This window comes from Talpa occidentalis, unplaced genomic scaffold, assembly GCF_014898055.3.
Source record: "Talpa occidentalis isolate TD23 unplaced genomic scaffold, MPIMG_talOcc4v2.1 talOcc4.2, whole genome shotgun sequence".
NCBI lineage: Eukaryota > Metazoa > Chordata > Mammalia > Eulipotyphla > Talpidae > Talpa > Talpa occidentalis.
Window position 1 is genome coordinate 14856600 of NW_023602073.1, and position 26466 is coordinate 14883065.

The 26466-nt window shown below is 41.6% G+C and overlaps 4 protein-coding genes across 4 annotated transcripts in view; 3 read left to right on the forward strand and 1 right to left on the reverse strand.

Moving 5' to 3' along the window:
• Nucleotides 1-10953: 10953 nt before the first annotated feature.
• LOC119251705 (histone H2A type 1-H) lies at nucleotides 10954-14552 on the reverse strand. Its single transcript, XM_037518948.2, has 2 exons — nucleotides 14134-14552; nucleotides 10954-11426 (listed from the first exon to the last, which is right to left on the reverse strand). The coding sequence occupies exons 1-2, from the start codon at nucleotides 14519-14521 to the stop codon at nucleotides 11395-11397; spliced, it is 420 nt and encodes a 139-aa protein (XP_037374845.1). The 5' UTR covers nucleotides 14522-14552; the 3' UTR covers nucleotides 10954-11394.
• Nucleotides 14553-14723: 171 nt separating this feature from the next.
• Nucleotides 14724-15251, forward strand: LOC119251706 (histone H2B type 1-A). The gene has a single exon (XM_037518949.2). It carries the CDS (start codon nucleotides 14831-14833, stop codon nucleotides 15212-15214), a length of 384 nt encoding a protein of 127 aa, XP_037374846.1. The 5' UTR covers nucleotides 14724-14830; the 3' UTR covers nucleotides 15215-15251.
• A 62-nt stretch (nucleotides 15252-15313) lies between these two features.
• LOC119251707 (probable small intestine urate exporter) overlaps nucleotides 15314-26466 on the forward strand; it is a 32140-nt gene continuing 20987 nt past the window's right edge. The window contains exon 1 of the mRNA XM_054698360.1: nucleotides 15314-15768. Within this exon, the coding sequence (XP_054554335.1) occupies nucleotides 15744-15768 (25 nt within the window). The 5' untranslated portion in view covers nucleotides 15314-15743. The remainder of the gene's footprint in view (nucleotides 15769-26466) is intronic.
• On the forward strand, nucleotides 16025-17433 carry LOC119253518 (histone H2A.J-like). The gene is made up of 2 exons (XM_054698417.1): nucleotides 16025-16030; nucleotides 16927-17433. The coding sequence occupies exons 1-2, from the start codon at nucleotides 16025-16027 to the stop codon at nucleotides 17416-17418; spliced, it is 498 nt and encodes a 165-aa protein (XP_054554392.1). The 3' UTR covers nucleotides 17419-17433.

Below are 26466 nucleotides of genomic sequence, written 5' to 3' on the forward strand. Positions count from 1 at the left end.
CAGCATGGCAAAGAATCTGAGAATGGCAGCCTAAGCAGCTGGGCAGACCAAAATGGTGTAGACAAGGTGATGCGGGCCAAATGACACCCTCGACACACACACACACACACACACACACACACACACACACACACAAGCTAGAAAGAATGGAGCTTCAGAGTATAAAGGGAAGTTATAGACAATAAACTCACTCACTTGTATTTGTGAAGAGACTCATCATACCTGCTGTACATAAATCCCCCAACATAATCATGGGATGAAAGGACAGACTAAGCCAGCTGGGTATTAGGGTCTTACAACCCCTTTGCCATTGGGGTTTCCTGAACAACTGGTTGTCTCCACTTGGAGGACATAGAAAACCCAGAACTAGATTATTGAACCCAGCCATGTTGAAGGGCATTAGGTGCAGTTTGCCTCTGGCCCCACTGAGGCCAAAGAACTGGAGCCTGTGCTGGCCTTAATGCAAGCCCAGTTTGGACAAGGGCCCGGGTTTTCTCTTTTATATCAGGCTCTGGATATTGAAAATAGGCTTGTAAATGGACCAATTTGATTGGAGTTTGACCAGCACCAATCAAAAAGCAGTATTCAGTTATGCAAATAACTGAGATCATAAATGGACCCATCTGATTGGAGCTCTCATGGATGCCAATCAACCAAAAGGGCCAATCAGGTTTGAAAGGTGGGTGCCCTGGAGCTTATGTAAATTAGGCTCCAACTGGCTTAAAGAGGAGACTTGGAGAGTGGAAGAGGCAGTTGGAGAGGCAGTCAGGTTGGTCTTGAAGACCTTGCTGAGATGGAAAGCTGAAACTTGTCCTCTGGCACCCCATCATTACAGGCCTGAACTCCAATTCTGCCTCTGCATCTGCCATTATGTGGTGGGCCCTGTGCTAGGAGATCTTTCAGGCAGGTCTGTTTCTTCAGAACAAAGCAGTCTTCACTGAATCTGCCCAAAGTAGGGTGCCCATGACATGATATAGGACTTCAGTGGGACATGGCTCCTACCAGTCTCAGTTGAGGAGGGAAATGCGCCCAGGGTCATTCTGCAGCACAGGTGGCAAGTGAAGGATCTTGTCTTCAGGGACCTGGCCACCTTCTCTTTCCTTCTCTATTTACATCCTTTTGAGAGCAGTCCTCTGCAGAATCTCCTTCTACCCTCACATTCTATCCTGTTCCTAGATCTCATGGAAGCCCCTGATATTAATTCAGAAAGTGGTGCAGAAGTTAGCTGGTGTCAGGAATCAAAATAAACTTTTCTCATCTTGGGAAATACTCTAATATCAAATAATTAGTTGTGTGATTTAACTCCTCTTCTTGCGAAGTAAGATTAATGAAAAGAATGAACTCCGATTGTCAGGAAGTTTTAATGAGATAATGAGAGACAATCTCATTTTTTATTGCTGATATGAGGTGTCTTGTCTTTGGCTAAAGGTGTTTCAATCTTCTATGATCCAGTCAAGAATAATTTTGAGGGCCTCCCCGGTGGCGCAGCGGTTGAGCGCTGGGTTGCGAAGCTGCCCGCAGCCTCTGCAGCACCAGTTCGATCCCCGGCTGCTCCCCGGCCACCAAAGGAGGGTCCCACATGGCGCGCAGGCCTCTCCTGCCGCCCGCTGCTCCCCTCAGCAGTGTACTTCTGTCCTTCTGCCTGCTCTACTCCTCGCTCTGGCTCTGGTGAATTCTCTCACCCTCCCGCACTTCTGACTGTACCCAGTGCTTGTATAAATAAATAAAAAATAAATAAATAAATAAATCTTTAAAAAAAAGAATAATTTTGAAGAATTCATCCAGTCAAGAATAATTTTGGAGAATTCAGGCCTTCTTAAGCCATAATTGGGGACTGGTCTTCTTTTCCACTTTATGACATGGTCAGGCTTCTCTGTGAGACACAAGGCCCTTAGATCCTTGCTTTGTTCTGCTCCTGTGGAATTGTCTTCAGATTGACATTATACTTAAATGAGGTAGACTTTTTTTTGTCTATCAAAAATACAGTGCCCATTTCACCTAGTCATTGAAGCAAAATTTGACTCTCCTAGTTATGCGTGCCGGTGGCAGGAACATTTTGTGCGAGAATGTTGTTGTGTGCCTGGTAGGGGAAGGATAGGAAGGTTTGTGTGGAAATTCTTACTAGGCACACACTCTTTGTGTCTTTTTTATAAAGCTGCACCATTCTGAGTCAGCATTGATTATCACATGCACAATTATAGTAATCTGCAGGCAAATGTTAATATTGCTAATGATATCGCTTTACAAGTGATTATCTGAGAACCATTCTCAGCTGTTGCCTCAGAATTACAGCATTTGTATAACTGCAAATTAAGCCAGTGGTAGAAAAGGCAACACTTGTTCAGTCAAAAAGAGCTGTTGAAGAGGGCAGCCTGCAATTAGATCAAGCATGCAGTCACCAGGGGGCGGGCTATCTCGGTTCACTTGCTCTAGGGTTGGTGATGATGACCTTTAACAGATGTGGATTCTCAATATAAAACCCTTGTGTCCAGAGTCAATAAATGAACAAAGCTTTGTAGCTGATTGTTTCATCTTTCCTTCTCTGATTGGGTAATAATCTTCTGGGCTTATAAAGGTCACTGTTGAGATCTCCTAAGCAACCCATCTGTGAGCTGTGTGCTTGGATATCCACCGGGTCAGCTCAGCCCAGATGACTCAGTTTCACCAGTCCCTTCGCCATTTTCTCAATAGCTTTCTTTTTTACTTTTTGGAGAGGAAAAAACAAACTCAGGACATGCAAAGGTTTTCACCAGGTGCTTCCTTATATGGGTCCCCGTCCCAGCCAGACTGGCCCAGTATATTCCTGCGTACATTGTGTCCCCTCTTACTCCCCTTTCCACACATCAAAAATACTTTTCATATTCAAGCACAGCTTAATGCCCACCTCTTCCCAGAAGCCATTCTTGACTATCCAGATGGAAGTGGTCATTTCCCCTCAGCTAGTCTGTCTGGAAAAGAGCATTAGACCAAGAGTCAGAGGGTTGGTTCCATATCCCCGTTTTGTTAGGAACTCACAGTGGTGGTGGTGGTGGGGTACTGTTTTAGTATCTTAGAACTGCTGTAACACAGTACCAGACTGGGTGACTTTGTGGTCTTGCAGTTTTGGAAGCTAGAACTGTGAAAACAAACTATCAACAGGGTTGGTTTCTTCTAAAAACTACAATATAAGGGAGACTTGCATGTGGCTTCTGGTCATTTGCTAGCAACACTGGCACATAACTTGGCAGGGGAAGCAACACACTTATTTCTGTCTTCCTTGTCACATGACACTGCCTTTGTCTGTCTGTCTATCTGTCTCTGTTCTCAATTCCCCTTATTATAAGGACATCAGTCATATTGGCGTAGAGGCCATCATGTTCCAACATAACTTCATCTTCACTAATTCTATTTACAATTTTACAGTAATTCTATCTACTAATTCTATGACCCTATTTCCAAATAAAGTCATATTCTGAGGCACTGAGGGTTAGGACTTCAAGTTATGAATTTTGGGAAGACACAACTTAGCTACAATTGGGACCTTGGGAAAATCTCACCTGGAAGGTGAAGATACGATAGAAATAACTACTCATAGAGATCTTGGAAGGATCAATGCATGTGATTATTCTGGCCTATGGCTCAGTAAATGCATATGCTGCCTTTTGTCTGTTATCATTCTATTTTCTGCTGTCTTATTATGCTTCTTTTATTTTATTTTAAAATTTTTTTTATTTTTATATTCCCCATACAATTGCACCCCCCTTATTTTGACCCCAATCCCTCCTTTCCCTGCACCGCCCCCCCCCAGGATGTCTCTGGTTTATAGTTGTTTGTTGATTTTGATTTTTCTTTCTTACAGTTATTCTTTTTCCTTGTCCCTTATTTAGATTTTCTAGATTCCTGCTATGAGTGAGACCATCCAGTATTTTTCTTTTTCTTTCTGGCTTATTTCGCTGAGCATGATCCCTTCCAGCACCATCCATGTTGCTGCAAATTGCATGTGTTTATCTTTTTTGAATGCTGAGTAATATTCCATGGTGTATATGTACCACATCTTCTTGATCCAGTCATCTATTTTTGGGCATTTGGGTTGTTTCCAAAGCTTAGCTATTGTAAACAGTGCTTCTATAAACATAGGGGTTATTATGGTTCTTTTAACTGTATGTCAATGGAAGCAGAGAGGACGATAAAGAGCATGAGCGGTAAGGCACAAATAGAATAAATTAATCCTCCTTAGAGGGAATGGGGATAATAAAACCACTTCATTGAGTCAGGCATCTAGCTAAGGTAAGGAGATGATCTGTAAGTAAAAATGTAACAGCCAGGTGGAGTGATCTCAGGTTCAGTGGATCCAATGAAAAGCAGCCATACCCCAAAATGAGAAGAGAAGAGCTTTGGTAAATTCTTCCTCAGAATTTTGCCATCAGAAAAAATTAGAAGTTATTTTAATCTCAGCACACATGTATATTTTATATTACTAACACATTTATTGTTGTCCTGAATTACATACGGTTTAGGGGATGAAAGACCTACTGTAAACTTTTCAGGCTTTAGTGTCTCTAAAGAACTTACAAGAGCCATTGGGAATTTTGGCACAAAAATATGTAATTATGGGGCCTCCCTGGTGGTGCAGGGGGTTAAAACACAGCACTGTGAAGCTACCCACAGCCACTGAAGCACAAGTTTGATCCCCGGCCAGGGAACTACCCATATGGCGCAGCAGACGTTTCCTGCCTCGCCCGCTGCTCCCCTCAGCAGTGTATTTCAGTCAGTCTGCCTGTTCTGCTCCCCACTCTGTCTCTGGTGAATCCTCTCACCCCCTGAACCTATGGCCTGTACCCCAGTTCTTGTATGCATAAATAAATCTTTAAAAAAATATGTAATTACACTAAAAGAACAAATGAGCCTGAAGAAGAAAAAGAAAGGGGAGAGTGGTTTCTAAAGAATGATATAGGGTAGTAGGAAACAAGGGTGTTTGAAGACATGGAAGCATTTAAAAACAAACAAAACCCCCAAAGTATGATGAAGCCAGAACAACCCTTTTGAGGTGTTTTTTGAGTTCTGCTGAAGGAAAGAGTGGAGTTTGGATCCAAGAAGAGGAAGCTAAAGGAGAATGAGTGCATGAAGTGATGTCAGCATCTGGGCAGCAAGTGCAAACTTCTCACCTCCTAGAAGAGTATTTTTTTTTTTTGGCCAAGGAAAATGGTTTTTAAACCCAAAGAATAGTAATAGCTATAATAAGAGAACCTGGATTCTCCTCAGTGGCTCCCAACTTACGTGTCCCCTTCCCAGCTCCATGCCATATCTTGGCATTCTTAGACCTCAAAGGGATCTTTCTCCACTGTTTTCTTCACTTTCCATAGACCTCCTGGCTCTATGTAAACTTTCTTCTATGCCAGCACCTCTTCTGTAAAGGACTAAGGTGAACAATTACTGAATTGATACACCGATAAGTATGTTCTAGTTTTCATCCCACCATCTTTCTGTTCATTTAACATGCTGATCACTCCCTTTTCTTGAAATTCTTCAGTCCATTACCAAGCCCTCCCTGAGTATTATTATTTTATCTCTGAGTATTTCTCACTTGCCCCTTAGCCCTCAGGGTTCTGTAAGGGCCACAGGCTTTCTGATCATCTCACCCACTGGAATGGATGTGGTTGTTGGTTTCCAGCACTCATTCTACTTCAGAGTCCTTTTTTATTTTTATTTTTTAACATTTTATATATTTTTACATCCTTTTTCATTTTTGTACAATGTATGCATTTTCATCTTGGTTATAGTACCCGTGAAATTCCCACCACCCTTGTTTTGATCCTACTCCCTTCTCCCCTTCTGTAGTGTGTCTCTGGTTTATAGTTGCCTGTTGATGGAGGACTGGATCAAGAAGATGTGGTACATATACACAATGGAATATTACTAGCATCAAAAAAGATAAACTCATGCCCTTTGCAGCAACATGGATGGAGCCGGAAGGGATCATGCTCAGTGAAATAAGCCAGAAAGAAAAAGAAAAATACCGGATGGTCTCACTCATAGCAGGAATTTAGAAAACCAAAATAAAGGATCAGGGAAAAGACTAATTATAATAAGCAGAGTCCTTATTCTTAAGACATGCACGTTGATCTATTTAGAGGCAGAGGCGATGATGGAAGCAAATTACACAGAAATTATACTACATTGTATAACAGAGGCTGGCAAACTCTGTAAAAGGGCCAAGTATTTTTGACTCTGTGGGTTATGTAATTCTGTTATGTCAAAAACAGTTATAGAAAGCATATAAGCAAGTGGATTAAGCTATTTCAATAAAATTGTATTTACAAAAATAGGTGGAATTGGCCTATGGACCATAAGCTGATAATTTACCTATGTCATTATATTATGCTATGCTGTGTTGTGTTATAATATATTGTGGGGTAGATGCAAGTGGGAAAATGCTGAAAATAGCTAAATCTTGGTAAAGAAGGTGTTTTTTGTACTCCCCTTGCCAATTTTCTATATAGAGGTGAAATTCTGTATAGAAATATAGTCCAAATATACTATAGTCCAAAATAGTAAGTGTCATAATAAAGGTTGTCCAAGAATGCATCAAATTCAGCCTCTGAAGAAATCTGGGAAAGCTTTCTAAAAGAGGTGACTCGAGCTGAATCTTAAAGTGAGTAGTGGTTAGCAAAGAGTATTAGTCAGGAACTAGCTTGAAGCTGGAAACCAAACCAGTCACATTAATGGAGAGGGCAGAGGCAGACAGTCAAGCCAAAGACAATGATTTCTCATGCTACCAGTTTACGGAGTACCCAATATTGGCCCAGAAGTTCTCACACCTGCAACTAGCCCTCATGCTACCCCTGGCATGGAAATTATAATCCTCATTCCTGGTTAATGTGGTAGGCTGCATTCTGAGTTGGCCTCAGGATTTCCCTTGTCTTCAAACCCTATGTAATGCCTGGGACACAGGATGGAATGGATTTTGCTCCTGCAATTGGCTTATGTTCTATATCACTATTGATCTTTAAATAGGGAGGTTAGAAGGTAGGCCTCATCTAATAAGCCAGGCTTTTATTTTATTTATTTTTTTCAAGATTTATTTATTTATGCATACGAGAACTGGAGTGTAAGTCAGAGGTGTGGGGGGTGAGAGGATTCACCAGAGACAGAGTGGAGAGCAGAACAGGCAGATCTGAAATACACTGCTGAGGGGAGCAGCGGGTGAGACGAGAGGTCTGCTGTGCCATGTGGGTTAGCTCTCTGGCCAGGGATGGAACTCGTGCTGTAGTTACTGGCGATAGCTTGATAGCACTGTGTCTTTAACCCCCGCGCCACCAGGGAGAACCTACACCAGGCTTTTAAAATGAAAGTTTTCTCTGCCTCCTCACAGAAGGGAAGTCAGAAATTCAAAACATGAGAAGGATCTGGTGCACAGCGGCTAGCTGAAGATGGAGGGGGTGTAAGGTCTGGGGATGGCCTGTAGGAGCAAAGAGTGGCCTCCAAATGACAGCCAGTAAGGATGAAGATTCCACTCCTACAACGTTGGGGCACTGATTTCTGCCAACAAGAATAGGCTTGGAAGAGAATTTTCCCTCAGAACATCCCAGTGAGGACTAAATCCTCTCATACCTGTAGTATTCAGAGCCCCGTTATACAGGCTTTCTGACCTACAGAACAAAAAGTATAATGGGTTGCTGTTTGAAGTTGCTAGGCCTGTGGTAATTTGTTACGTTGCAGTAGAAAACTAACACAGCTTAGGATCCAGGGGTCCAAAAGAATTTAGCCTGACTTCCAAATCCAGTAGCTTGAAACAATAATTGAAATAAATCTTTATAGGCATTTGTGGATGTCCTATATCTTGAAACATCTTTTTAGGCATTTGTGGGTGTCCTATATTTGTTCACTTAATCACCACTTAACTGCCTTATTTTATATCTTTCCTAGTTTACAGAGGTTGAAGTCTGAATGGATATTTTAAGCACTGATTTCTATTTTTCTTTCTAAGTGTAATAAAAGCAGTAGTCATAATTTCACTCTACATTTTCTTCAGAGTTATCTCAAAATTGCATTAAAAATTGCATATATTTTCATGTGGAATGTCTACTTGGCTCCCTCTGGTGTCAGCTAAGATTATATTTGGCTTTGGGGAAACTCATGTGTAACCAACCATCTTTGAAGTTAATAAGGAATGTGTACTTCATCAAGAGGCAGTTTAGAAAATTTACTGACTATATTGTGAAATTATTTTATTCAGATTTTGCAAATATTCTTTTAAGGGTCTAACATAACTGAAGTTTTATAATGTTAGAAAACAATAGGTGGGGATTAGTTGTTTAAGTAATTTTTAATGGGCCCCCAAATATGACAAATTGTTAAAAGTAAACATTTGTGTAAGTGTATATACATTATATACACTTTTAATTTTTTTTTATCAGAAAATGGTCAGGAGACTGACTGTTGTTAAAATAACAATGTGGTAGCGCTTTACCCTACAGACTAAACATATCTTTGTTTGTATAATACTCAATACAGTGAGTATAAAATATGTATTCTGGGACTCCCTGGTGGTGCAGCTTTTGAGCGCAGTGCTGTGAAGCTGTCCATAGCCTCCTCAGCGTGGGTTTGATTTCCTGCCGGCCAGGGAGATTCCTACATGGCGCAGTAGACCTCTCCTGTCTTGCCCGCTGCTCCCCTCAGCAGTGCTGTCTGCCTGTTCTGCTCCCCACTCCATCTCTGGTGAATCCTGTCACCCTCCTGCGCCTCTGGCCTGTACCCCAGCTATTGTATAAATAAAAAATAAATCTTTAAAAAAAAACATGTATTCTCATGCTTTGCTGATGGCTTTCTGTTGTAAACACCTGTAAGAGTAATTTAATAGTATCAGAAAAAGCCATAAAATCTTGCATACTCTTTACCCAATCATCCTTTATCTAGGACTAGGTTAAGCAATACTTAAGAAAAAGCTCTTTGCACACACAGGTTCATTATGGCATTGATTGTAATAATGAATATTGAAAGCAGCCTAGGTAGTCAACAAAAGGAGATACTCTATTTAATTCAATCAGGGTACTCTAGAGTCAAAATGTTGGAGTTGAAATACAAGCATCACTATTAGTTTCATGGTCTCAAACAGGTTTAATCTCATCTGCAAAATGGCTATAGTAATGGTTGGCTACTTATATAAGGTTATTTTAAGAATTAAACTATTACGTACATGAGGAATTTAGAACAGGGTGTAGTGCATAGTAAGTGCTCAATAAATGTCTTTTGATAGGCACTTGTAGCTACTAAAAATATAAATTATAAAAATCAGTAAAATTCAGATTACATGATGTTGTAAAAAATAATGAAATTGAAATAGAAAATATTCTGTATGCATAAAGGATAAATGAAAACATACAAAAATAAAAATAAATCTGTCAAAATGTTGACATTATGGATGCCTTTGTCCCCTTCCATTTTCTATATTGCTATCATCTTGTCATTAAAATGCTAAAAAAATAAGCAGTTGAAACCCAGGATAAAAAATTATACAGTGTATACATATATGTATTCCTCCAATCATTAATTGTTATCTTCAGTATTTTACATGCTGTGATAGGCTAAAAAATCACAGCATTATATGAAACATTATAGTTTATGTGAATGAGAATGAAAAATTTATTTAGCACTGTATCACCAATAAAGAAATATGTGCAAAGGAAATACTGTAGAAGGAGGCAAAACAACATATACTTACTGATGTTTGCTTCAGCAACACTTATAATAGTGGAATGTTGACTAGAACAGTATCTGGTACTTTTTTTAAAAGATTTATTTATTTATATATACAAGAGCTGGGGTGCAGACCAGAGGTGTGGGGGTGAGAGGATTCACCAGAGACAGAGTAAGGAGCAGAACAGGCAAATGTACTGAAATACACTGCTGAGGGGAGCAGCAGGTGAGACAGGAGAGGTCTACTGCGCTGTGTGGGTCACCTCCCTGGCTGGGGTTCGAACTCATACTGCAGTGGCTGCGGATAGCTCCATAGTGCTGCATTTTAACCCCTTGAGCCAGCAGGGAGGCCCCCTATCTGGTACTTTTTATGCTCAAAATTGGTGGAATGGATCATAAACCCAAGTCTGGGCTTTAGGAAAAAAATGCTCACAAGTGTCTGTCTCTTGAACATATAGATGGCAATCAAAGTTCAATATGATTGGATATGATCACTCAGGGGAATTACATACAGTAAAAGCAGCTTTAAAAGGTATACAGAGAGAAACTGCTGTCAAAGAATGAAAGCCCTTGGGCCAAAAATATCAGAAAAACTGAGAAAAATGGTGTCATGGACAAGACAATTTTTAGTTAGAACCTAGTCAAAAAGGCCATGCAGTATCAGGAATATGAGAGCCTGCTGACTGGCAGCTGGTGATTTTAGTGAGACCAATTTAGTAGAACCATTGAAATGAACGGCAAAAATGCAAGGTTAAAAAGTTAATTAGGGGTCATCCCTGGTGGCGCAGTGGTTGAACGCTGGGCTGAGAAGCTGCCCACAGCCTCTGTAGCTCTGGTTCGATCCCCGTCCGCTGGCGAGGGTCCCACATGGTGCGCAGACCTCTCCTGCCGCGTCCGCTGCTCCCCTCAGCAGTGTATTTCGGTCCATCTCTGTGTTCTGTTCCCCGCTCTGGCTCTGGTGAATTCTCTCACCCTCCCATGCTTCTGACTGTACCCAGTGCTTGTATAAATAAATAAATAAATAAATAAATAAATCTTTTTTAAAAAAAAAGTTAATTAGGATGAGGAAATAACTCAGGAAATAACTGCAAATAACTGGAGGAAATAACTCCTATAAGTTGTGCCTGTATCTTCACTCAACTTATAAATGTGAACATTCATTGTAATGAACTTAATTCGTTTCAAAGATTATTTTTGTGTTTCCCATTATATCCACTCCATTTTCCTTCCCTCATGACTTACCAAACAGTGCCAGACACTGTGCAAAACAGACACCCTTTTCTCCCCCAACTTTATGTCCCCCTAATTTGCAGAATGAAATACATTTGAACAAAAATGGCTTGCTTATATTTGAAGCAGAATTTTACAGCTTTGTAAAGAGCATTGTTTTTAAACCAACACAAACAAACACAATTGTCACAAAATACTGTTTTCATTAGTGTCATGGCTCATGTAACACATACTGAACATCCCTATGAATGAGTTATGATAGCGGATTATTGTCTAAAAAAACACACCCCTGAAATGTGGAGAAGCAGGGACTTATATGGGGGAGCATTATGGAGTGAAGCTAAAAGGTTTGCAGCAGGAGGATTTCAGAGAAATAAGCAGAAGTTTTTCTTCTAAATTTGGCCTTGACTGCATCTGTCCTGGCACTGGTGGGCATACTTTTTACTATGGTAATGAGGCTGTAGCATAATCCTTGTGTTACTTCTAGTTTCACTTGGTCTCAACTGGTTTTCTGGTTTTGTCTGCAAAAAAGCAACAGGAAGAGAGCAAGGATGAACAGGGAAAGGATGAGGAACTTAGGATTACTAGACTGGTGACAATATTATACAATAAAGTTAACCATTTATTTGCCTCTTGCTTTTATTACATTCTGCAATTGAGCTCACCCAGTTCCTCACATAGTTTATAAATAAATCCCAAGGTTCTGCAACTTGTCATCCTCTTTTATTCAAGGTAATGAAAGGTTATGTCTTCTATCACTTTCTCAAAGTTTTCTGTTCTGGCACATAAAGTCTCCAAGAAGTCACCATCGAAACAAGAAGAAAGGCAGGAAGCCACAGGAATGTCACAGACAGTGCTATTACACTTAAGGTCCACAAGACAGATCTTGAAGCAGGTTCACCATAACTGTATCTATGGAAGTAGTGACCTTTGAATACATTACTGCTGAGTCCACTGGCCTGGCTCACTACATTAGGCATTTGACTGTCATCTACAGGGAATTTTAAAGGGCTATTGCCTGCTGATGCCCAGGAGCCTGGTCAGGTGCCTTACGCACAGGGCAGTGTTCAGTAAGTACGCCATCTACAAGTCAGCTCTTCTGGGACGACGATAACATTCAGAGGCTCTTTTCAAAGCCACTTGTACTTTCAGATTACAGAATTTCTTCATCTGCTTTTGGATTTAGGACTCTTGTCTGACTTTTAAAAAAAAATGAGTTCGTTTTGTTTTTCTTTATTCAATAAACCTTCTAACTTGGAATAATTTTAGATTTACAGAAAAGTTGTGAAGACAGTACAGAGAATTCCATACTACTCACCTAGCTTCCCTTACTGACATTACTGTGAACTGAATTTAAACTTCAGTTTGATTAGATGTGACCTAATTTTCTTTTATGTTTGCGATCCAATCCAAAATATATGACATATATAAACAGATAAGTAGATAATATCCTTAGTCACCTTTAGGCTGTGACAGTTTCTCAGAATTTCCAGTTTTGGTGACCTTGACAATTTTGAGGAGTTACATACCAGATATTTTGTTGAATGTTTCTCAGTTTGGATCTCTGATGTTTTTCTATAGTTAGATAGGGATTGTGAGTTTTTGAAAGACTAATGAGGCAAATAACTTTCTCAAGATATTAAGGGTAAATGCTATCAGCATGTTTATCTCTGATGTTAACCTTGGTCATCTGGCTGAGGTAGTGTTTGTCAGGTTTCTTTTCTGGAAAGTCACTTCCTTTCTTTCCATACTCTATGCTGTGGCAAGTATGGGTGCGTATTTTGCAGGGGAGGGTGGGGGGGGGTGGAGGGTGGCATAAGGCTACGCCTGCTTTTTTTGGTTAGCAGTTAAAAAATTATTTGAAATTCTTTAGATTTTTCACATATCTTCATTTATTCAACTATTTGTGTTCTAAATACTTGATTGAAGGTATCTGTACATTAGCCTTTTGAGTTTTAAAAAAAAAGTCATTTCTTTTGTGCCCTCCCAAATTGCATGTCTTAATAATTATGTATGTTAAGAGATTTGACTCTTTCATAATTTGATTCCCCAATTCGACATATTATGTAATTTATTCTCATCCTTTAACTTCTTGCAGAACTATATACTTTATACTTTTCTTCATGCCTTATGTATCTAGCAGTGTTTTAGAGAGCTGAGATTTTCTTTGCGATAGGAAAGTGTCAGATAATGTACACTAATTATGTGACAGCCTGTTTGCTTTTCAAATTAACATTTGGAAATTAATGTTTAAAATAATTTATACGTTAACATTTTGTTGCTTTTGGTAGTTAGAACTTGAAAAAATATGACAAACTCCCAAACTTCAAAGCAGTATGATAGATGTGACCATGTCACATTCCTGCCTGAGACTGACACTAGTAATTCCCCAGCACACATAATGTCAAGCTTCTCTTTAAGATATACTTTATCCCACATTTCAAAGAAAAAATTCTATTTTTTACCAGGCATATGTGTGAAGAAGCAGATATCAAATATCCACATATGCCCCTTTAAATTTTTAACATTAACTTACTTTCTAATTCTTGCTTTACTAATCTGCAGCCTCTAAATATTTCATTATACTGATCCATACCAGCTAGTGTGAAATCCCTTCCTAAAGAGTATTTTGAGGAAATCATGCAGCCTTGCTAGATTCAGTGATGTCCTGTAGCACTGCCACCTCCGTTAAACTGAGAACTGATGGCTCCCTCGCTCTTATTTACTCCCACAGCTCTCTTGACAGCTTACAAACAGCTTTCCTCGTTCACCCAAGCTCAGGACCTACGTGGCTGTGCAGCCACCGATCTTCGTTCCTTCTCCCAACAGCTCCACTAACGTGTGGACTAAGCAACCTGCCCCCAAGAGCTCACAAGGATGGCTGCTCTCCTGACCCGGTGCTGAAGCAGATCCAACCCACAGGCTCTCCAGCGCCCACGAGCTCTGTCTGGTTTCCTTGGCCATATTCATCCCTGCAGAAAACAGCCTCAGGGAACCCTGGCAACGAGATGACCGCCGAAGCCCTGATGACCGCCGAAGCCCTGTGACTTCATACCCAGCCACATGCAGCTTTGCCGCTTCTGCAGCGTTGTGAAGCGCGGGTTTTTCAGTTTATGCACAGCCTTATACTGACAACTTGGGTGGCTCTGGAAAGAGCCTTTGGTTTCTTTCCTCTTCGGGTGTTCAGGCCCCCGGGTGGGGCGCCCCACCCCGTGCAGAGTTACTTACTCTGGGCTTTGTGGTGGCGGCTCTCGGTCTTCTTGGGCAGCAGCACGGCCTGGATGTTGGGCAGGACGCCGCCCTGCGCGATCGTCACCTTGCCCAGCAGCTTGTTGAGCTCCTCGTCGTTGCGGATGGCCAGCTGCAGGTGGCGCGGGATGATGCGCGTCTTCTTGTTGTCGCGCGCCGCGTTGCCCGCCAGCTCCAGGATCTCGGCCGTCAGGTACTCCAGCACCGCGGCCAGGTACACCGGCGCGCCGGCGCCCACGTGCTCCGCGTAGCTGCCCTTGCGCAGCAGGCGATGGAGTCTGCCCACTGGGAACTGTAAGCCCGCTCTAGACGAGCGAGACTTGGCCTTAGCGCGGGCCTTGCCTCCCTGCTTGCCTCGGCCAGACATGTTGAACGCGGATCTCCGGCTAAACACACGAGCGACCGTTAGAGTGGACCGAGCGTGGAGAGCGATGTGCTCTCTGATTGGCTGATACCATCTAGCCAATCAGAAAGCCTTGCTAGAAGAGCTTCATTTGCATTCACGCCACCCCCAATGTCCAATCAGTTGTTGGCTGCCCAATACGTCATAAGGGGCTGTGCCTATAAAAAAGACTCTTTCCAGTTTCAAGCACCAGTCGTTGCCTGGGGAAGAGCCGGAGAGGAAGAAGCTGTAATTCGGAGCTGCAAGTCGGAGCTGTAGCGCTGTGCACTCGCCATGCCGGAGCTGACCTCGAAGGGCACTACCATTTCCAAGAAGGGCTTCAAAAAGGCTGTCACCAAAACTCAGAAAAAGGAAGGGAAGAAGCGCAAGAGATGCCGCAAAGAGAGCTACTCGATTTACATCTATAAGGTGCTGAAGCAGGTGCACCCGGACACGGGCATCTCTTCAAAAGCCATGAGCATCATGAATTCCTTCGTCACCGATATCTTCGAGCGCATCGCGGGCGAGGCGTCCCGCCTGGCGCACTACAACAAGCGCTCGACCATCACGTCGCGGGAGATCCAGACGGCCGTGCGCCTGCTGCTGCCCGGGGAGCTGGCCAAGCACGCCGTGTCCGAGGGCACCAAGGCCGTCACCAAGTACACCAGCTCCAAGTAAACGTGCCAAGTGAAGCGTTCTTCCGTTAAACCCAAAGGCTCTTTTAAGAGCCACCCACATCTTTCGAAAAAAAGCTGTGACATGTTTAACGAGGCGTAGGCCTTATTTTGGCGGTTATCTAAGCGGCCTCCCCAAGGCGAGTGAGGCAGAAGTGGTAAGTGGTTATAGAGTATGGTCAGGTTAGCACCGAGATAAACAGCGATGTGAGCGAAGTAGGGGTTAATGTGCCCTCCACTGCCCTCAAGCTTCAGGTCTTCCCTCAGCCGGAGCTCAGGGGAGCCCACGGCCCGCCGTATAGCAAAGTCGCTCATCTAGAGCGGCCTTAGGATTCCCAGCGGGCAAGGACAACTGCTGAGCGCGTGGGCGCCGGCGCGCCGGTGTACCTGGCCGCGGTGCTGGAGTGCCTGACGGCCGAGATCCTGAAGCTGGCGGGCAACGCGGCGCGCGACAACAAGAAGACGCGCATCATCCCGCGCCGCCTGCAGCTGGCCATCCGCAAAGGCTTTTGGGAAGAACAATAGTAACCATAATGGGCCTGGAGACGTTACTCCAAGGTCGTCTCTATGTTCCGTTCTTTCAAAGGTGGGTGGTGGGAAGATTTGGGGCTCAAAGTGGTTTAGGGACAACAGTTAAAATCGATTGTCCCACATAGTTGGAAATATTAATGGTAAGTAATTGCGTACACTACAAGTTTCACTGTTGGTGCTTCGGTTGACAAGTCACTGCACATGTAACGTATCAGTGGCCTATCACGTCACATTTTAAAATATTGGTGACTGGTTCATCTAAATCAGTTTATGCACAAATAACATGCAGGTTAGTTGTCTCCTTGTCTCCCAAAGATAAACTTATAAAAAGGAATTAGTAATAAGATGAAAATACAGCCCCCCAAATTTTCCGAGCTCTGAAAATGCTGCAGATGCTTAATTAAACCAACCAATCGGTTAATGTTTGTAGGGGGAAGTAACGTCTGACTACTCTTCACAACTGCATTAAGTAGCGCAAATGGACCAAGAAATATTACCAGCCGCTGTCACCTAGTCCTACGGCCCACCCATAATGAAAACCACCAAGCGCTTACAGGCCCCTTTGGAAAGGGTGGGTGGCTCTTAGAAAAGCCTTTGGGTTATGAAGCTCATCTGGTGGCTGGGTCACGTTACTTGGAGCTGGTGTGCTTGGCGCCAGCCTCAGTGCCCTCAGACACGGCGTGCTTGGCCAGCGATCGCGGGCAGCAGCAGGCGCACGGCCGTTTGGGTCGCCGTCCAGCCCTTGTAATGCGGCAAATATGATACATCACCCAAGGTGTTGCTGATGGATGAGTTCATGATGCTCTTGGCATTTGAAGAACTACCAGCGTCCTGGAGAACTTATTTCAGCACCTCGTAAGTGTAAACAAACAACTTTCTTTGCAGCCTCGCTTTAGATTTCCCCCAATTTCTGTGTTTCAGTTACAGACATTTTGAAGCCTTTCTTGGAAACGTACTGCCCTTTGAAGTCAGCTCTGGCGTGGCGAGCATACCCCTCTGACTTGACGCCTAGCTGTCTGACATGCGTCGCGTGCGAGCGTGGTATTTATAGGCTGGGGTGTAGCGCTGCGTATGCAAATGAGGTGTTCCAGCAAGGCGCTCTGATTGGCTACAAACATCAGCCAATCAGAGAGCAAACCAGTCTCCCATTCGACTATAAATAGGTTCCACTGTTCCCAACCATAGTTCTCCCCCCACCCCCCCAGTTATAACGGTTTTTTGATTGTGTGTAGCCGAGGGAACCAGGGCGGCAAGACGCGCGCCAAGGCCAAGACGCGCTCGTCGCGGGCCGGGCTGCAGTTCCCCGTGGGCCGCGTGCACCGCCTGCTGCGCAAGGGCAACTACTCCGAGCGCGTGGGCGCCGGCGCGCCGGTGTACCTGGCCGCGGTGCTGGAGTACCTGACGGCCGAGATCCTGGAGCTGGCGGGCAACGCGGCGCGCGACAACAAGAAGACGCGCATCATCCCGCGCCACCTGCAGCTGGCCATCCGCAACGACGAGGAGCTCAACAAGCTGCTGGGCAAGGTGACGATCGCGCAGGGCGGCGTCCTGCCCAACATCCAGGCCGTGCTGCTGCCCGAGAAGGCCGAGAGCCGCCACACAAAGTCCGGGGCGAGCGATGCCCGACCAGGTGTAAACCCAGCAAGCCACCCGGACCAGATGCTCGCCCCACGCTGAAACCAAAGGCTCTTTTCAGAGCCACTCAATTTCTGAGAAAGAGCTTAGGCGTGTGACAGCTTTACAACCAGCAGTAATTGTCTCATCAGCGACAAATGAGAATTGGCTCCGACTCTTAGTTTCATAAGCAGAACTCTGAAAAAAAATTAGTTTTGGTGGCTGAGATTCCTAAAGGAGTTTGATGTATAGTTTTGAAAAAATAATTCAAGATGTTGGAGTGGAACTTCAAAGAAACAAAACTGGGCCTCCCCGGTGGCGCAGCGGGCTGAGAGCAGCGTTGTGAAGCTGTCTGCGGCCTCTGCAGTGCAGGTTCGATTCCCAGCCAGGCCAGGGAGATACCCACATGGCGCAGCAGACCCCTCCTGTCTCTCCCTCTGCTCCCCTCAGCAGTGTATTTCAGTCAGTCTGTCTGTTCTGTTCCCCACTCTGTCTCTGGTGGATCCTCTCACCCTCCCGCACACCTGGCCTGTACCCCGGTTCTTGTATAAATAAATCTTAAAAAAAAAACAACAACACGTACTTCAAAATAGATCTAGCAGTCCCTCTAGCAGGACCCTGGTGGTGGGAATGCCACTATACCTTTGAAAAAGAACAAATTTAAGACTATCGTGAGAATTTACACAATTCCTATGAAAATGAAGATCTGGAGTTGTGTTGTAGGGTTTGTATTTTAATGAGGATAGAGTGACTAAATGATTGGGTCAGAGATACACTGAGTGGCTGAAGTAGGCTGCAAATGTGCAGCTTTTGACTTAGGTCCTTGAGGAGCATGACCATAGGCCACCAGCCAGCATCTAGTAAATCAGGACTTCCATGAAGGTTGTGTGTTTTCTCAAGTGCCTTCTAACAGGGGATTTCCTTCCACGAGTTGTAGTAGCTTGGTTTCATGAAGTCTATAACCAGGACATGTTAATAAACCAAAAGATAAAATGTACCTATACTACTTTATGTGAACAACTAAGAATAGATTTACTTCTTAGTGTGTAGGGTACACAACAAGTCTAATAACATTTTGCTGGTATGATGCCAATATCAGTATTAAAGTCAGTGATGTAATAAAGCAGCTTTCATCATTATTCAGGAATATTAGGCACTGAATTTTTCAAGAGGTCTAACTACTAAAAGTGAGGCAAAATGTTTGTTGGACCTTTATGTATGTGAGTAAACGCCCACAAAAACAACCAAAAAATGCAAATCCGAAATTGTGCTACAAAAATGAAGTCATCGAGATTCCCCAAATGCAATGCAATACAAAGCAGAAATCTGCACATTTGTAACAAGCTAGGAAAATTCCTTAACAAAGTTAAAAGAATTTTAACAATTCTTTCATTCATAAAATTACACTCAGACCTTTGGTGAAACATTTTAAAATTAAAAGAACATGGCTTTTAAAACCTTACATTAACATATTTAAAAATAATGATGAAATGTAAAAGCTTCAAAAATAATACACATTGCTTAAATTCAATTTAGAAAGTCTTTCCTAGAGACTCACAAAACCCCCTTATAAAATCAAGAACACAGCTTTCCCTGCTTAAGAAAGACTGATGATGATTCTCCTGGACCTGATGGAAGGGGGTTATTTATAGTGTGCAAGCAAATGAGGTTTTAAAACACCTAGATCTGATTGGACAAGCTATATTACTAGAACATATATAAAAGTAAGATGGTCAATTCAATTCTCTCCAGCACAATAAAAATAACAAACAGGTTTTGTAAGCGAACCCCAGGTTTGTAAACTTATAGAAAAACACAGCAACTTCTATTGGGTTCTATGAGCTAGTGTTACTCTAAAATCAAAACTGGACAAAGGTAGCACAGGAAAACTTGACTAATCTCAATTGCTAAAGTAAATGTAAAAGTCTTAAATAGAATAAAACCAAATCAGCTTGCTAAGGTAAAATGCATTGGGAAAATAAGAAAAGTATATGGCTAAGTTTTTGAATGTCAGCATACTTAAAGACTTAAAATGTCATCGGCACATTCATTAAACAAGGGTTGCTGGGTTTGCACATGTGATAGTATTGCTTTTGGCACAGGGGAATAGTGGCAAACTAGATCATGTCTCAAGTTTATGAAAAAGAAGTGAACAAATAAATGAACCAGATAATTTCAGAAAATGTGCTTTTAAAAAAAGGCTATTGTTGGAGAGCTTTTGGATAACTTAATTACATTCCTGGAATGTTAACCAGCTTCTAGGACGGCGCCCCATTATCCCTGCCTGCTGATATTGGCCCCCTTCGTAATCCCTTCCCAAACTGTATCAGTTTTAATCTATGTATTCAATACAATAAAGTATGGCAGAAGTAGTGGGAACATTGGACGGCCACATGCAAAAGAATGCAATTAAGTCACTCTTTTACACCATACAGAAAAATTAATTCCAGAAGCAGCTCTTTTTTTATTATTTTTTAATTTTTATTTCTATTTTTTTTTTTAAATAATAAATTTTATTTTTATATTCCCCATACAATTGCAACCCCCCCCCCATTCTGACCCCAATCCCTCCCCTCCTGCCCCCTCACCCCTCAAAAAGTGTTTCTGGTTCATAGTTTTTTGTTGATTTTGATTTTCGCTTTCTTATAGTTATTCATTTTTCTGGTCCCTTATTTAAGTTTTCTAGATTCCTGCTATGAGTGAGACCATCCGGTATTTTTCTTTTTCTTTTTGGCTTATTTCGCTGAGCATGATCCCTTCCAGTGCCATCCATGTTGCTGCAATTTGCATGTGTTTATCTTTTTTGAATGCTGAGTAATATTCCATGGTATATATGTACCACATCTTCTTAATCCAGTCATCTATTTTTGGGCATTTGGGTTGTTTCCAAAGCTTAGCTATTGTAAACAGTGCTGCTATAAACATAGGGGTGCAGGTGTTCTTTGGAATTGATGTTTCTGTGTCCTTTGGGTAAATACCTAGGAGTGGAATTGCTGGATCCTATGGAAGCTCTATGTTTAGTAGGTCCAGAAATCTCCACACAGCTCTCCATAGTGGTTGGACCAGTTTGCACTCCCACCAACAGTGCAGAAGAGTTCCTTTGTCTCCACACCCTCGCCAACACTTGTTGTTGCTAGTTTTTTTAATATGTGCCATTCTCACTGGTATAAGATGGTATCTCATGGTAGTTTTGATTTGCATTTCCCTGATGACAAGTGATGTTGAACATTTTTTCATATGCCTGTTGGCCATTTGCATTTCCTCTTCAGAGAAGTTTCTTTTTAGCTCTTCTGCCCATTTTTTGACTGGATTATTTTCTTTGTTGTTGCTGAGTCTCATCAGCTCTTTGCAGATTTTTGTGATCAGTCCTTTATCGTTAGTGTTGTGTGCAAAAATGTTCTCCCAGTTGGTGGGGTTTCTCTTTGTTTTTGTTATTGTCTCTTTTGCTGTACAGAAGCTCTTTAATTTGATGTAGTTCCAGCTGTTTATCTTTGCCTTCACTATCACTGATTTGGGTCATGTGTCTGTAAAGATGTCTTTGATGTGCAAATCACGTAGTGTTTCACCTATATTTCCTTCTATGTATTTTATGGTTTCAGGTCTTATGTCTAGTTCTTTAATCCATTTTGAGGTGATTTTTGTGTATGGTGTGAGGTAGTGGTCAAGCTTCATTCTTTTGCATGTAGCGACCCAGTTTTCCCAGCACCATTTATTGAACAAACTTTCTTTGCTCCAATGCATAGTCTTTGCTCCTTTGTCAAAGATTAGTTGACCATAAATCTGTGGGTTTATTTCTGGATTTTCTATTCGATTCCATTGGTCTGTGTGTCTGTTCTTGTTCCAATACCATGCAGTTTTGATGATTATGGCTTTGTAGTATAGTTTGAAGTCTGGGAGTGTGATGCCTCCATTCCCTTCTTTTTTTTTCAGGAGAGCTTTGGCTATTCGGGGTTTTTGGTGATTCCATATGAATTTCATCAATAATTGTTCTATTTCTTTGAAGAATGACATTGAAATTTTGATTGGAATAGCATTGAATCGGTATATTACTTTTGGTAGGATGGCCATTTTAATAATGTTTATTCTTCCAATCCATGAGCAGGGGATGTCTTTCCATTTCTTTGTGTCTTCTTCTATTTCTTTTAACAGTGTTTTATAGTTTTCTTTGTATAGGTCCTTTACCTCTTTTGTTATATTTATTCCCAAATATTTGATTTTTTTTGTTTCAATAATAAAAGGGATGGTTTTTTTGATTTCTTTCTTCTTCAGATTTATTGTTTGTTTATAGGAAGGCTACTGACTTTTGCGTGTTGATTTTGTATCCTGCCACTTTACTGAACTGATTGATGAGTTGAATTAGTTTTTCTGTGGAGTTTTTGGGGTTCTCTATGTGTATTATCATATCATCTGCAAATAGTGATAGTTTGACTTCCAGAAGCAGCTCTTAAAGTGTGCAAATATACAAAGCACTGTGGGACCTGCTGGTCATCAGACCAGGTGAAATGTCCCCTGAGAGGCAGTTGCAAAGAATAGGTCTGTAAATAAGTCTGCTGTCTGTGCAATGCCCCGAAGGTGGTAGCGTAACAGGAATTGTCTTTCCCATCGTTACTGTCCCTTGTGGGACCCAGGAATGCAAACTACTCTGGCCACCAGATAGCGTCATCAAGAAATAACTACAAAACCCAAGCAAGGCACCAAAAGAAAATCCAGAGCACTGGATGTATGCAACATCTACGCTCTGAGAGATACCAGGGTTGCGTGGATAGCAGAGGGGAAGTACATGCCGATGAAAAATAAATTTAAAAATATGCTGCAAACCAACTTTAGCAAGACAGAGTGAGACTGAGAAAATAGCACCTACTAGTGCCTTTTCCCCCAATATTATTCCAACAGACCCCTGTCTCTTTTTTCAATACTTTAATTTAGCAAGTGAATCCCTTTCACATAAAGTCTGGGTGCTTTTCAAATAGCTATATGTACCTGGGCCCTGAAGTAAATACATTCCTTTTAAGACTAGTTTCTCAATTTGCTATAGCCCTTTGGGTCTATGAACCCATCTGTAAACTTCTCTGTAGCTATAGATTTTGGCATATCCATGACATTAAGTCTGGACTTTTTAAAATTGTATTTTTTTTTTTGAGGTAACCTTGGTTTACAAATTTCTATATGACTTAGAGCTATATATTCACTCCTCTTCAAGATGTATGTTACCATACCATGCCCATCACCAAATCACCCATAATCATCCACCGTAGTCACTGGATCCTATTCCCTTTTTACTCCCACCCCGACAATCTCCCTCAGGTAGACTAAATTTTGCAGTAAGATTTCTAGGATTTTGTTTGGTTTAGTTTTTTTCTGTTCCTATATTTGTTTATATTCCACATCTGAGTAAAGTTATCCAGTGTTTATCTCCCTCTTTCTGAGTGATTTTGTTTACCATAATACACTCCAGTTCCATCACGTTGTCACATATGCCAAGATTGCATCTGGTGTTTGTTTCTTTTTTTAAATAATTGAGTAGTAGTCTGTTGTGTACATATACCACATTTCTCACACACTCAACTGCTATTGGGCACTAAAGTCGTTTCCCTAACTTGGCTATTGTAAATAGTGCTGTAGTGAACATAGGATCCTGTGCACATGTCCCTTTGAATTAGTGTCTTTGCATTTTCTGTTTAGATAGCTAAGAGTGAAATTGCTGGACTATATAACAGATCTATTTTTATTATTTTGAGAAACAATGTGTTTCCATAGGGACTGAACCACTCTACATTCCCTCCAAAAGATTTTTCTCCACCCATTCACCCACATGAGTTGTTTCTAGTTTTTTTTTTTTTCTTTTGGCCACGGGCATTCTCACGGATATGAATGGTATTTCATTGTGGCTTTGGTTTGCCTTTTCCTAAGGATAAGTGAGGATGAGCATTTATTCATGCTTCTGTTGTCTGTATATTTTCTTTGGAGAAGTGTCTATAAAGTTCTTCTGTCCATTTTTTGGACTGGCTTATTTGTTTTCTTTTTTGTTGAGTTAAACAGGTTCTTTGTAGATCTTGGATATTAATCCTTGGTTGGCTGTATGATGTGCAAATATTTCTCCTCCTGAGGAGGAAGTCTTTTGGTTTGAGTGATAGATTCTTTTTCTATAGTGCCATTTTCAGTTTGATATAGTCCCACATGTCAAGTGTTGCTTTTATTTCCAAAAATGTAGTTGTCTAGCCTCCCAAAACATCCCTGAAGCCAATGTTAGGGAAAGTTTTGCCCATGTTTTCTTTTATGCATTTTATGGTTTCAGATATTTCATTCAAGTTTTTAACTGACTTTGTGTTAGTTTTTTTTTTTAAATTATTTTTATTTATTTATTTTTAAAGAGGCATGTATTTTTATTTATTTATTCGTTTGTTTTGTTTTGTTTGTTTGTACATGCACTGGGTACAGTCAGAAGCGCGGGAGGGTGAGAGAATTCACCAGAGCCAGAGCAGGGAGCAGAACAGGCAGACTGACGAAGTACACTGCTGAGGGGAGCAGCGGGAGGCAGGAGAGGTCCGCGCGCCATGTGGGACCCTCCTCCTGTGGCTGGGGAGCAGCCGGGGATCGAACAGGCGCTGCAGAGGCTGCGGGCAACTTCGCAACCCAGCGCTCAACCGCTGCGCCACCGGGGAGGCCCTGACTTTGTGTTAGTTTTTGTGGATGGCATGGTTTTTGGTCTTGCTTCATTCTTTTGCTTGTGACTGTCCAGTTTTCCCAGCACCATTTATTGAAAAGACTTTCCTCTCTCCAATGTATACATGTACTTTTTAATCTTTTAACTTTTTTTTAAACACAGAGGGTGCCCTAGTTTCTACCACTTGTCCCTGCATCTGAACCATATCCAATTGGTCAAGGAACTTAACCCAAGTCACAAAAGCAGCCAATCTGTACGCTGAAGAGAGAGGACAGAAAATCCCCATGTGAGTTTTTTTTTTATATTCCCCATACAATTGCAACCCCCTTATTTTGACCCCAATCCCTCCTTTCCCCGCCCCCCCATAGTGTGTCTCTGGTTCATAGTAGTTTGTTGATTTTGATATTTTCTTTCTTATAGTTATTCTTTTTCCTGGTCCCTTATTTAAGTTTTCTAGATTCCTGCTGTGAGTGAGACCATCCGGTATTTTTCTTTTTCTTTCTGGTGTATTTTGCTGAGCATGATCCCTTCCAGCGCCATCCACATTGCTGTAAATTGCTTGTGTTTATCTTTTTTGATTGCTGAGTAATATTCCATGGTGTATATGTACCACATCTTCTTGATCCAGTCATCTATTTTTGGGCATTTGGGCTGTTTCCAAAGCTTAGCTATTGTAAATAGTGCTGCTATAAACATAGGGGTGCAGGTGCTCTTTGGAATTGATGTTTCTGTGTCCTTTGGGTAAATAGCTAGGGTGAAATTGCTGGATCCTATGGAAGCTCTATGTTTAGTAGGTCCAGAAATCTCCACACAGCTCTCCATAGTGGTTGGACCAGTTTGCACTCCCACCAACAGTGCAGGAGAGTTCCTTTTTCTCCACAACCTCGCCAACATTTGTTGTTGCTAGTTTTTTTAATATGTGCCATTCTCACTGGTGTAAGTTTTGAATCTTTGAGTATTTTGAGTATGTCATTCCATTTTATCCTTCTCCACAGAGTTCCTCTTGAAAAATATGATGAAAGCCTGATGGGAATGCTTTATTTATTTATTTTTTACAGCATTGTTCATTTTTAAGCAATATTTGCTCCCCCCCATCTCAGGTGTAGTCCCTGTAGAATTTCCTTCACCAATGCACCAGTGCACCATCACCTCAGTGTCCTGTGCTCCTCCCTCCCTCCCTCTGATCCCTCTCCCTCCTCCTTCCCTGCATCATTACCAGTTGTTTGTCTTCCTTGATATCTCCAGTAGTTTTTCTTTGTTTTGAATTCTTGGTAGTTTAATTGCTATGTGTCTTGATTTAAGTCTCATTACATAGATAACCAGGTATTCTTTTACCTTCATGGCTTTGTATATTCAATTCATTCCCCAGGTTTGAGAAGTTTTCTGCCATTATTTCTTTAAGCAAATTCCCTGTTTCCCTCTCTCTTGCTTTCCCTTCTGGAATACGTATTATTCTCATGTTGCCTTTCCCAATGTAACTGCATAGTTATGAAAGTGTTTCATTTATTTTATATCTTATTTCTTTTTTTTTTCACCCAGGTATTTTGTGTATTACTATTTTTTAAAGATTTATTTATTTATGCATACAAGAGCTGGGGTACAGGCCAGAGGTGTGGGGAGTGAGAGGATTCACCAGGGACAGAGTGGGGAACAGAACAGGCAGATTGCCTGAAGTTCACTGCTGAGGGGAGCAGTATGTGAGTCGGGAGAGGTCTACTGTGCCATGTGGGTTTCTCCCTGGCTGGGGGATCGAACTTGTGCTCCAGAGGCTGGGGGCAGCTTCATAGGCTGCATCTTAACCCCTTGCACCACCAGGGAGCACTGTATTACTATCTTTGAGTTGACTAATTTGATCCTCCATTTGGTCTATTCTGCTTCTAGAGTTTTCTAATTTCTACCATTTTGTAATTTTTTTCCCACTTATTGTACATTTTATTTCTCAAATCTCTATTATTCTTTTATTTGAAACTTTTATTTCTAGTTCTGGTCCTTGATTTTATCTCTGATTTCATTTATTTGTTTTTCTGATTTTTGTTGTATGCTTTTGTTGGATTAGCTTTTGTGAATTCTCTTGTAGCATTTTGACTTGCCTTCCTGCTTTTCCCCTATCTCTTTGATTTCCTTTATTGTAGAAAATTCCATATCTCTGTCTGATAGATATGCTTTCCCAGGTCTTTGTGGTTAGAACCTGGAGAGTAGTTTTCTCCTTGTGATCCCCTATTCCTTTGAGGTCTCAAGGTGTCATATACTTCTTGTCCACTTTGCTGGTTTAAAATTTTCCTGCTTTTAAAAAAAATATCTGTAGCAGTAAATTAGAACTAACTTTTCTTTTCCCATAATTTGATTTTTGATTTTCTTTCTTTCTTTCTTTCTTTCTTTCTTTCTTTCTTTCTTTCTTTCTTTCTTTCTTTCTTTCTTTCTTTCTTTCTTTCTTTCTTTCTTTCTTT